Genomic DNA, 12,995 nt, shown 5'->3' with positions numbered 1-12,995 from the left:
GTGACAGGTGAGGTAGGTACGGGGCTACACTACCAGCAGGGGGCAGGACAGCGATATCCCCGGTGTGATAGGACAGTGCAGCAGTGACAGGTGAGGTAGGTACGAGGCTACACTACCAGCAGGGGACAGGACAGCGATATCCCCGGTGTGATAGGACAATGCAGCAGTGACAGGTGAGGTAGGTACAGGGCTACACTACCAGCAGGGGGCAGGACAGCGCTATCCCCGGTGTGATAGGACAATGCAGCAGTGACAGGTGAGGTAGGTACAGGGCTACACTACCAGCAGGGGGCAGGACAGCGATATCCCCGGTGTGATAGGACAATGCAGCAGTGACAGGTGAGGTAGGTACAGGGCTACACTACCAGCAGGGGGCAGGACAGTGATATCCCCGGTGTGATAGGACAGTGCAGCAGTGACAGGTGAGGTAGGTACGGGGCTACACTACCAGCAGGGGGCAGGACATCGCTATCCCCGGTGTGATAGGACAATGCAGCAGTGACAGGTGGGGTAGGTACAGAGCTACACTACCAGAAGGGGGCAGGACAGTGATATCCCCGGTGTGATAGGACAGTGCAGCAGTGACAGGTGAGGTAGGTACGGGGCTACACTACCAGCAGGGGGCAGGACAGTGATATCCCCGGTGTGATAGGACAGTGCAGCAGTGACAGGTGAGGTAGGTACAGGGCTACACTACCAGCAGGGGGCAGGACAGCGATATCCCCGGTGTGATAGGACAGTGCAGCAGTGACAGGTGAGGTAGGTACAGGGCTACACTACCAGCAGGGGGCAGGACAGCGATAGGACAGTGCAGCAGTGACAGGTGAGGTAGGTACGAGGCTACACTACCAGCAGGGGGCAGGACAGCGATATCCCCGGTGTGATAGGACAGTGCAGCAGTGACAGGTGAGGTAGGTACAGGGCTACACTACCAGCAGGGGGCAGGACAGTGATATCCCCGGTGTGATAGGACAATGCAGCAGTGACAGGTGAGGTAGGTACAGGGCTACACTACCAGCAGGGGGCAGGACAGCGATATCCCCGGTGTGATAGGACAATGCAGCAGTGACAGGTGAGGTAGGTACGGGGCTACACTACCAGCAGGGGGCAGGACAGCGATATCCCCGGTGTGATAGGACAGTGCAGCAGTGACAGGTGAGGTAGGTACGAGGCTACACTACCAGCAGGGGGCAGGACAGCGATAGGACAGTGCAGCAGTGACAGGTGAGGTAGGTACGAGGCTACACTACCAGCAGGGGGCAGGACAGCGATATCCCCGGTGTGATAGGACAGTGCAGCAGTGACAGGTGAGGTAGGTACAGGGCTACACTACCAGCAGGGGGCAGGACAGCGATATCCCCGGTGTGATAGGACAATGCAGCAGTGACAGGTGAGGTAGGTACAGGGCTACACTACCAGCAGGGGGCAGGACAGCGATATCCCCGGTGTGATAGGACAGTGCAGCAGTGACAGGTGAGGTAGGTACGAGGCTACACTACCAGCAGGGGGCAGGACAGTGATATCCCCGGTGTGATAGGACAGTGCAGCAGTGACAGGTGAGGTAGGTACAGGGCTACACTACCAGCAGGGGGCAGGACAGTGATATCCCCGGTGTTATAGGACAATGCAGGAGTGACAGGTGAGGTAGGTACAGGGCTACACTACCAGCAGGGGGCAGGACAGCGATATCCCCGGTGTGATAAGGTTAGGCAGGTTTGGAGCCAATGGAACAGCAACTACATGGGTAAAACCAGACATTGGGCAGATGTATTAAGGATGGTGAAGAGATAAACTGGAGATAAAGTGCAAAGAGCTAACACACCAGCCAATCAACTCCCAACGGTCATATCTCAAAGACAGATGATTGGCTGGTGCGCTATCTCAGTTTATCTCTTCGGCAGGCTTAATACATCTGGCCCATTATTTCCTGTACCAGGCACTACTAGCAGATAATAAATCATTTGGTCATGTGGCTTTGTGATCAGGTGACGTTGGGGACCGGGCTGCAGCGTCCCATTGGCTCCAGGACATACAGAGGTTAGTCAGACAGAAGGTACACTACCTGGTGATGGGTCGGACGAGGTCCAGCAGCAAACTATAGAGAAGGAGCGAGAAGACAATCACAAAGGACAGCTCACAGGAGATAGACGGCAAGCAGACGGCAGGTAAGCAGGAAGCACTGCAGGCACATACACAGATAATACCGTCTCCAGACCGTCACGTGACAGACACTTACCACACGGATGTTCTATGTTACACATGTTATAGTCACTGGACGTACAAGGCCTACAGTGAAATATCTGCATTATAGAACTAATAACACGCAATCGGCCGACATCAGTTTATCATTATTAGAGGAGGATGAAATAAAAAAGGAACAGATAACCTGTTACCTACATGCTCAGTCATTTTCTGGGCTGACTGTCATGCTTGTGCAGCCTATCCAGTTACTAGGAACCAGTGACATCACTGAGTGCTGCTTATCCAGTTACTAGGAGCCAGTGACATCACTGAGTGCTGCTTATCCAGTTACTAGGAGCCAGTGACATCACTGAGAGTGCTGCTTATCCAGTTACTAGAAGCCAGTGACATCACTGAGAGTGCTGCTTATCCAGTTACTAGGAGCCAGTGACATCACAGAGTGCGGCCTATCCTGTCACTAGGAGCCAGTGACATCACTGAGTGCTGCTTATCCAGTTACTAGGAGCCAGTGACATCACTGAGAGTGCTGCTTATCCAGTTACTAGGAGCCAGTGACATCACTGAGAGCGCTGCTTATCCAGTCACTAGGAGCCAGTGACATCACTGAGAGTGCAGACTATCCAGTTACTAGGAGCCAGTGACATCACTGAGAGTGCGGCCTATCCTGTCACTAGGAGCCAGTGACATCACTGAGTGCTGCTTATCCAGTTACTAGGAGCCAGTGACAGTGCAGCCTTATCATTAAATGACAAATAATTATTGCTCACCATAATGATGTCAGTATAGGCCTATAAATGTGTAAATTGGCTTTAACACTTTACAATAATCTCCTTGCTACATTACAGCTGGGAAACGTCATTACTCATTACCAGGTTACGTTATGCTGAACTTGTATATGACATGCTAAGGCGTAGGTCTGGGGTACAGGGGATAAATAAAGGGTGGTGTCACTGACGCTCGCATTGGTCTATATTACACACAGGCTGGCAGGAGAATCCAAGGAGCGATATAAAGCACAGTCACAGCAGGAGTGTAAACTATTACAGATCCACGTGTAGAACGATGTAAGGTAAACACTAGCCCCATAGCCTCTCAACTAGCTGGGTCAGAGCTGCACCACACAGCTCCCCATCGTCTGTCACCCCATTGTGTCCAGTGCTGGAGTCTAGTTATATAGACAATACAGTAATGCAGAGATGGTAGGTGTGCACTTACCGGTGAGCGAGCCTGAGGCTGTGTACTCATTGTCTGTGGTGGCTGAGGATACACCAGTGTGGGTGCCGTAGCACTCTGCCCTGTGGCATAAGAGGCCTGTAACAGAGCAGAAAAGAACCATGTCCATTACTGACGTAAGTACTGGAAAGGTGAGGACGGGGGAAATAACGGTGCCAGGACTGGTAAGGTGAGGACGGGGGAAATAACGGTGCCAGGACAGGGAATGTGAGGACGGGGGAAATAACGGTGCCATGACTGGGAAGGTGAGGACGGGGGAAATAACGGTGCCAGGACTGGGAAGGTGAGAAATAACGGTGCCAGTACTGGGAAGATGAGAAATAACGGTGCCATGACTGGGAAGGTGAGGACGGGGGAAATAACGGTGCCAGGACTGGGAAGGTGAGGACGGGGGAAATAACGGTGCCAGGACTGGGAAGGTGAGGACGGGGGAAATAACGGTGCCAGGACTGGGAAGGTGAGGACGAGGGAAATAACGGTGCCAGGACTGGGAAGGTGAGGACAGGGGAAATAACGGTGCCAGGACTGGGAAGGTGAGAAATAACGGTGCCAGGACTGGGAAGGTGAGGACGGGGGAAATAACGGTGCCAGGACTGGGAAGGTGAGGACGGGGGAAATAACGGTGCCAGGACTGGGAAGGTGAGGACGGGGGAAATAACGGTGCCAGGACTGGGAAGGTGAGGACGGGGGAAAATAACGGTGCCAGGACTGGGAAGGTGAGGACGGGGGAAAGGATTCAATTATACTTACGATAATTCCGTTTCTTCTGAGCTTCTCCATGGCAGCCATTACTCTGGGTATTCCCTCTCTATCTCCAGGTTTAGACAGGTATATTTTGAAAACTCCTCCCACCTTGGGTATATGTCTGCCTCCTCCCCTTCCTCTCCAGTCTTTTGAGTGTCTCTAGTATGTATATATCTAAACAGGGAGGGAAATTTATAGGCTGCCATGGAGAAGCTCAGAAGAAACGGAATTATCGTAAGTATAATTGAATCCTTTCTTCCTCGCTCTCCATGGCAGCCATTACTCTGGGATGTACCAAAGCATAAAATATGGGGGGGGTCAGTAATAAACAGACATAGTCAAGATGATGCTTAAGTATATATGTATTGAATTATAGCATTACAGCATGCTCTAGCACCACCTTCCCAAACTGGGCAGGAGATACGTTAACATTATAATGTTTAACAAAGGTATGTAGAGAATTCCACGTGGCTGCTGCACAGATGTCCTTTGCTGAGAGTCTCGCCTTGTTGGCCCAAGATGTAGATATGGCCCTGGTAGAGTGTGCCCTCAGCTCCTTGGGAACCTCCAAACCTCCGTCCTTATAGGTGAATGCTATGGTCTCTGTTATCCATCGCGCTATAGTCACTCTGGAGGCTGCTCCGCCCTTTCTTGCGCCGGAGTGTAGGACGAATAGCTGCTTGGTTTTCCTATTTTCTTCTGATCTCTTCAGATATAAGGTAATAGCTCTAGGCATATCGAGCGTGTGCAGTTTCTTCTCCTCCTCAGTCCTTGGTTCTGGACAAAAGGCTGGTAGAATGATTTCTTGATTGAGGGTAGTGCTGGACACCACTTTAGGAAGGAATTTAGAATTCGTTCTGAGTACGACCCTATCGTGCAGGATATTTAGGTACGGTTGCTCCGCCCAGAGGGCTTGTAGCTCACCCACCCTACGTGCGGACGTGATTGCTGTAAGGAAGACCACTTTCCACGTAACGAACTTCATGTGTACTTCCTCCAGTGGTTCGAAGGGTGCCTTCATGAGGGCATTAAGGACAAAGTTCAAGTCCCACGGAGCTACTGGCTCTCTGATTCTAGGACGCTCTCTCTTGATCGCCTGATAGAATTTCTTTATGAGTGGGTCATCAGACAATCTGTTGTCCAGCATGACCGACAAAGCTGAGATCTGCACCCTCAGAGTTGACGCCGCCAAGCCCTTGGAGAATCCTTCGTATAGGAATTGAAGTACGCAGGGGATCCCAGTCCTTATACTTTCCGGGTATGACTTTGACCATTCCGTGAACTTACTCCACACCCTATAGTAAATTCTGGATGAGACCCTCTTCCTTGCCTTGAGCAGGAACTGTGCCACCTGGTGGGACAATCCCTTCCGCACTAGGATCAACCGTTCAGCATCCATGCCGACAGACTCAGGGTCCTGATGTCTGGGTGTACCACTGGTCCCTGCTGGAGAAGATTCGGTATGAGAGGTAGACTCCAAGGCCGTTTGGCTGCCATCCTTAGCACTGTGGGGAACCAGCTTCTCCTTGGCCAGAATGGGAGTATGATGATAACTGCCGCCCTCTCTTCCCTGATCTTCCTTAGAATTCTTGCAATCATGGGGAAAGGGGGGAACACGTACCCGAGCTTGAACCTCCATTCTTGCGCAAATACGTCTACTCCTTCTGTCCCCGTCACCTCTCTTCTTGACATGAACCTCTTCACCTTTCTGTTGTGCCTTGCTGCCATGAGGTCGATTTGTGGGTAACCGAACCTCCTTGTGACTTCTAGGAACACTCCCTGGTTTAGCTCCCATTCGCCTGGCACCACCTGTTTTCTGCTTAGGAAATCCGCAAGGCCGTTCTCCTTCCCTGGGACATGGAGCGCGGATATGGAGCATAAGTTTCTTTCTGCCCACGGCATAATGTTGGATACTTCTTCCCAGAGCTTTACACTCCTGGTCCCTCCTTGTCGGTTCACATATGCTACCACCGTCATGTTGTCCGACCTGATCTTGACATGAGTGCTTCTGATGTGCTCCTGAAAGAATCTCAGCGCCCTCACTACAGCTCTCATCTCCCTCTGGTTTGAGGACATTGCTCTTTCTTCTTGGGACCACAGGCCTTGGCACCTTGCGTCTTGACAGTGGGCCCCCCATCCTGTCGCACTTGCGTCCGTGGTTATGACCTGGTACATGGGCTGACTCAATGATGTATTTCTCAGTTTTAGTCGAGGATCCAGCCACCAGTCCAGTGACCGCCTGCTTTCCTGGCTTAGTACTACTTCGTACTCTAGCTCCACTTCTCTTCTCGTGAGGGGTCTTATTTCTCTCTGCAGGGTCCTCATATGCCATCTCGCCCAGGGTATCACCCCTATGGTGGATGACATCATCCCTAGCAATCGGAGGACCTGCCTTAACGTTGTCTTCTTCTGTGACTGAACTTGTAAAGCCAGATCTAGGATTCTTCCGCATCTTTCTTCTGACAAGTATACCGCGTGCTCTACTGTATCTATATTGACCCCTAGGAATTGAATCCTTTGAAGAGGTTCCAGTTGACTTTTCTCTTTGTTTATCAGCCACCCGTGACTCCGAAGTGTAGTGATTGTAGTCTGGACTGCTTGTCTCACTTCCTCCTCTGTCTTGCCGCAAATAAGTAAATCGTCCAGGTAGGACCAAATTGCAACCCCCTGCATTCTTATGAATGCTATCAGACTTGTTAGTATCTTCGTAAATACTCTTGGGGAGGCTGATAAACCGAATGGGAGACACCTGAACTGGAGGTGTTGTTTTAAGACCATCAGTCTGAGGAACTTTCGGTCCCTTACAGCTATCGGGACGTGGAAGTACGCATCCTTCAGATCTATCGAACACATGAAATCTGCGCGGTTTATTCCTAGGAGAATTACTTGTAAGGTATCCATATGGAACTTTTTTGCTTGCATGTTTAGGTTCAGATCCCTTAGGTCTAGTATCGCACGGTACTTCCCTGATGACTTCTTTACTAGAAAAAGCTTGGAGTAGAAGCCTCTCCCTCTTTCTCCCACTGGAACTCTTTCTATAGCTCTTGATTCCATCATTTCTTGTATTATCAGTTTTAAGGCTTCTGATTCCTCTGTCGTCGTAGGCGCTCTTGATTTTACAAATCTTCTTCCTAACGGAATTTTTAGAAACTCCAGGCTGTAACCCTGGGTAAGGATTGACAGAACCCATCTGTCCTGTGTTGATCTCCTCCATCTGTCCACGAATCTGGTCAGCCTCCCTCCTACCGCGACCGATTCTCCTAGGCAGTAATTGTCAGAATCTACGATAGCCCCTTCTCGCTGATTGGCGAAAGGACTGCCTTGTACTGCCGGAGTTAAACCTTCCATATTGCCTCTCCGGTCTGTAGCTCTTAGCTTCCCGGAAGTGCTGTTTTGGAGATTGGCCTCGAAACTTCTGTCTCCTGTCCTGTGGTAGTTTGGCGGATTTGCCGCCTGACATCCTTTGAATAATGGAGTCTAATTTACTCCCGAACAATAGGTTACCCTCATATGGCAGTGCTATAAGCCGGTTCTTCGAGTTAGCGTCTGCGGCCCAGCTTCGCAGCCATATGGCCCTCCTGGCTGCTATCCCTGCTGCCATGGATTTGGCTGAGTACTCCACCACATCAAGAGATGCTTCGCAAAGGAAGTCTATAGCCTTCATCATGATATTAAGGTTCTTTATCAGATACTGCCTTGATATCTTCTCATCTATGTCTGTCGCCATGTTAGTGCCCCATACTCTGAGCGCTCTTGATGTCGAAGCCATGGCGACCCCTGCTTTTAGGGAGACCGTAGAAGTGTTGTGCAACTTCTTTAGGCCCATCTCCACCTTCTTATCCATGCTGTCTCTCAGATTAGCCCCGTCTTCTAACAGTATCGTTGTTTTAGAGACCACCTCGGATACCGCTGCATCCACCTTGGGTAACTTGCAGTACTTCTCTAGGAGCTCATCTTTGAAGGGAAACATTCTTTCCACTCTCTTGTAATTACTGAACTTCTTGTCAATGTTTTGCCACTGTTCTAGCATCAGGTCCTTAAGAACCTTGTGCACAGGAAAACTTCTGCTTTTAGAGGCTCTATCCTCAAATAATGAGTCAGGTGCCTCTTCTTCCTTCTCCTTATAATCCATAGCCTTGTAAACGTATTTTAATAGGCTGTCTACCAGATCTAAGTTGAATGACCTCTCCTTTTCAGGTATTTCACCTGACTCTGGTTCTGACGTATCTGTGTCATCCACATTCAGTATGGGCTGATCTGAATCCGCATCACCCTCCAGGCTCTTGGGCCCTGGACCTCTTAGTTCCCTGAATCTCCTTAAGGTCTTCCTTAGTGACCAGTGAGCTCTTCATCCACAACAATATCTGAGTTAGATCCACTGCCTGTGGGGCTGTAGTTTGCCTGCACGCCTTGCACAGATTAACGCCTTTCTCCGGGGTAAACTCTGTATCGCATGACATGCAATTGCTCATGGTATTTTTAGTCTTTGCCTTCTTTTTTGCAGGGGCTTTAGACACACTATGGAATTTTAAGCAGAGAAGAAAGCCTATCACTAACTGCTCTATAGATATGCTATTGCAGCGCACCTCAATGAGGTCTTACCTCTCCATGGCAGTATCAGGTATAGTGGGAGAAGGATCAGCTTCCGGGTCCATACTGTCGGTATCGCTGCTCTGGTGAGTACAGCGTTCAAGCCCCAGTGGCTTTTAAACCCGGCGCTCGCCATCTGCGGCTGCGCATTGCGTCCTTCCGGACGCCGTCCAATCACTTCCGCCCTTTGCTGAGTGAAGCCAGCCCTTCTTCCGGCCGCTCGCTGTTGCCCCTTCAGTGGAGGGACCCCGCGTCATTTCCGTCTCGTGCACGCGACCAGCTCTGCCCGGCAGCCGGCTTCCTGGAGACGCTCGCGTCTCAGACCTAAAGGAAGACGCCGGCGCCCGCCATGCCGCCGGTCACCCTGCAGGTAACCGCAGGACGCTCATCTCGGTCCGGCCACGCAGGGACGTCTGCCCCGTGTCTCAGACCTACGGGAGGATGACGGAGTCAACACATCGCCGCCCTGTGCCTCCGGTCATTTTACAGGTAACTCAGAGCAGGACGCTGCCTGGTGAGCTCCTTCTTCTCCCTGGGTAGAAAGCACCCATTTCAGCCCGGCCACGCAGGGACGTCCGGCTGCACATATTGAGGTACGCTAGAGCTAAAAAATAACAAACCTTATCCTACCTAGTCTAACTTAGAGACAGGAAAAAAGACTGGAGAGGAAGGGGAGGAGGCAGACATATACCCAAGGTGGGAGGAGTTTTCAAAATATACCTGTCTAAACCTGGAGATAGAGAGGGAATACCCAGAGTAATGGCTGCCATGGAGAGCGAGGAAGAAATTACGGTGCCAGGACTGGGAAGGTGAGGACGGGGGAAATAACGGTGCCAGGACTGGGAAGGTGAGGACGGGGGAAATAACGGTGCCAGGACTGGGAAGGTGAGGACGGGGGAAATAACGGTGCCAGGACTGGGAAGGTGAGGACGGGGGAAATAACGGTGCCAGGACTGGGAAGGTGAGGACGGGGGAAATAACGGTGCCAGGACTGGGAAGGTGAGAAATAACGGTGCCAGGACTGGGAAGGTGAGGAAGGGGGAAATAACGGTGCCAGGACTGGGAAGGTGAGGACGGGGGAAATAACGGTGCCAGGACTGGGAAGGTGAGGACGGGGGAAATAACGGTGCCAGGACAGGGAATGTGAGGACGGGGGAAATAACGGTGCCATGACTGGGAAGGTGAGGACGGGGGAAATAACGGTGCCAGGACTGGGAAGGTGAGAAATAACGGTGCCAGGACTGGGAAGATGAGGATGGGGGAAATAACGGCGCCAGGACTGGGAAGGTGAGGACGGGGGAAATAACGGCGCCAGGACTGGGAAGGTGAGGACGGGGGAAATAACGGCGCCAGGACTGGGAAGGTGAGGACGGGGGAAATAACGGCGCCAGGACTGGGAAGGGGAGGACGGGGGAAATAACGGCGCCAGGACTGGGAAGGGGAGGACGGGGGAAATAACGGCGCCAGGACTGGGAAGGTGAGGACGGGGGAAATAACGGCGCCAGGACTGGGAAGGTGAGGACGGGGGAAATAACGGCGCCAGGACTGGGAAGGTGAGGACGGGGGAAATAACGGCGCCAGGACTGGGAAGGTGAGGACGGGGGAAATAACGGCGCCAGGACTGGGAAGGTGAGGACGGGGGAAATAACGGCGCCAGGACTAGGAAGGTGAGGACGGGGGAAATAACGGCGCCAGGACTAGGAAGGTGAGGACGGGGGAAATAACGGCGCCATGACTGGGAAGGTGAGGACGGGGGAAATAACGGCGCCAGGACTAGGAAGGTGAGGACGGGGGAAATAACGGCGCCATGACTGGGAAGGTGAGGACGGGGGAAATAACGGCGCCAGGACTGGGAAGGTGAGGACTGGGGAAATAACGGCGCCAGGACTGGGAAGGTGAGGAAGCGGGAAATAACGGCGCCAGGACTGGGAAGGTGAGGACGGGGGAAATAACGGCGCCAGGACTGGGAAGGTGAGGACGGGGGAAATAACGGCGCCAGGACTGGGAAGGTGAGGACGGGGGAAATAATGGTGCCATGACTGGGAAGGTGAGGACGGGGGAAATAACGGTGCCAGGACTGGGAAGGCGAGGAATATCGTTGCCAGGACTGGGAAGGTGAGAATGGAGAATAATAACTGTGCCAGGACTGGGAAGGCGAGAACGGAGAATAACTGTGCCAGGACTAGGGAGGGCGAGAACGGAGAATAACTGTGCAAGGACTGGGAAGGCGAGGAGTAACTGTGCCAGGACTGGGAAGGCGAGAACGGAGAATAACGGTGACAGGACTGGGAAGGCGAGGCATAACTGTGCCAGGACTGGGAAGGCGAGGCATAACTGTGTCAGGACTGGGAAGGCGAGGCATAACTGTGCCAGGACTGGGAAGGCGAGAACGGAGAATAATAACTGTGCCAGGACTGGGAAGGCGAGGCATAACTGTGCCAGGACTGGGAAGGCGAGGCATAACTGTGCCGGGACTGGGAAGGCGAGGAATAGCAGTGCCAGGACTGGGAAGGCGAGGAATAACTGTGCCAGGACTGGGAAGGCGAGAACGGAGAATAATAACTGTGCCAGGACTGGGAAGGCGAGGAATAGCGGTGCTAGGACTGGGAAGGCGAGAACGGAGAATAACTGTGCCAGGACTGGGAAGGCGAGAACGGAGAATAATAACTGTGCCAGGACTAGGGAGGGCGAGAACGGAGAATAACTGTGCCAGGACTAGGGAGGGCGAGAACGGAGAATAACTGTGCCAGGACTGGGAAGTCGAGAACAGAGAATAACTGTGCCAGGACTAGGGAGGGCGAGAACGGAGAATAATAACTGTGCCAGGACTAGGGAGGGCGAGAACGGAGAATAACTGTGCCAGGACTAGGGAGGGCGAGAACGGAGAATAACTGTGCCAGGACTAGGGAGGGCGAGAACGGAGAATAGCTGTGCCAGGACTAGGGAGGGTGAGAACGGAGAATAACTGTGCCAGGACTGGGAAGGCGAGGAATAACTGTGCAAGGACTGGGAAGGCGAGGAATAACTGTGCCAGGACTAGGGAGGGCGAGAACGGAGAATAATAACGGTACCAGGACGGCGAGTGCCGCTGGTTATTTTCATGTTATACAATGTATCCTGCATGGTAATGTCTCGCAGGCTGGTGCAGTGTCATATGGCCACCTACAGAGTGCGCTATGTATGAGATATAAGCAGAGCATATACAGCTGACGTAATATAGTACATAGGACACTGACTCATCACTTTCTCTCCGCCTTGTGACGGTGACGCTGCACTTTGTTTATTAAACCACACAGTCACTGGACTAAATATACTCTGTACTATTGAGCAATGTGAACTGTGAGGTTTCACACGCGGGGCTACAGCTCCCCCCCTCATACACTGTACTGTGACAGACCCTTCCACATGGCTCTCCTCCCACATTATCCATAGGCTGCACTCACCTAATAGAAGTTATAGGTTATGTGCTCAGTATGTGGGAGAGTTCGATCCTCCTCATATAGCACTATGGAGACAGATCAGCACAGAAGATATCAGGAGGAGGCCAGGGACTCTTACCTGTGATAGTCCCGGGGATGAAGCATGCCCTGGCGGGGTGGCTGCCAGATTTGGGTGCCCCTTACTTAGGTCATGTGCAGAATAGGGGGAGGGTCCCTGCGGTCTTGCTACCTGTGCTGCAACCTGCAGGGAATAAAACAGAATTAGAGAGACGTCCTCTATTTCAAGTAATAGGGGAAACCTAGGCCCACACGCCTGTCATGCTGAGGCACAGGCTTCTACAACATGGCCGCATCAGTCCCAGATGAGACACAGCATCCCTAGAGGAGGCACCGAGAGGATATGATGCAGGAACCAGGGAGGTCATGCTAATGGGACAAATGGAAGTACAGCTCCTGTGTAAAGGTAAGATATCCATATAAATAACCATTACTTTTGTTTTAACTGTTCTTTGATCTTCACGATGAAGCACTACATGCAAGTATTAGCTCTGGAAACTCTCACAAAGTGAAATAATGCACAACCCCTTACAGATATTGTCTTTTTTGTATCATTAACACATAGGTTTTGTGTTGTGGAGAATTATTCCTCCACTTTAATACCCCGATACCGGTCACAGTCCGTATAGTTCCAGGAGTCTGCTGCTATATTAGTAAGATACTCCATAACTCCCCAGCAAGGTACACCCCAAATACAGGACCCTTGCACGACCAACCTTATCCTGCAAT

General features: G+C 51.9%; 1 protein-coding gene across 1 annotated transcript in view; it reads right to left on the bottom strand.

The window, feature by feature from the left end:
- The window catches only part of EIF4G3 (eukaryotic translation initiation factor 4 gamma 3), a 99,498-nt gene that overhangs the window by 58,179 nt on the left and 28,324 nt on the right, over positions 1 to 12,995 (bottom strand). Inside the window, exons 3-5 of the mRNA XM_083162366.1 lie at positions 12,328 to 12,450; positions 3,418 to 3,513; positions 2,063 to 2,095 (exon numbers count right to left, since the gene is read on the bottom strand). Coding sequence (XP_083018492.1) covers positions 2,063 to 2,095; positions 3,418 to 3,513; positions 12,328 to 12,450 — 252 coding nt within the window. The remainder of the gene's footprint in view (positions 1 to 2,062; positions 2,096 to 3,417; positions 3,514 to 12,327; positions 12,451 to 12,995) is intronic.

This window comes from Crinia signifera, chromosome 19 (assembly GCF_055691185.1).
Source record: "Crinia signifera chromosome 19, ASM5569118v1, whole genome shotgun sequence".
NCBI classification, from domain to species: domain Eukaryota; kingdom Metazoa; phylum Chordata; class Amphibia; order Anura; family Myobatrachidae; genus Crinia; species Crinia signifera.
This window is presented reverse-complemented; position numbering and strand designations above follow the sequence as displayed.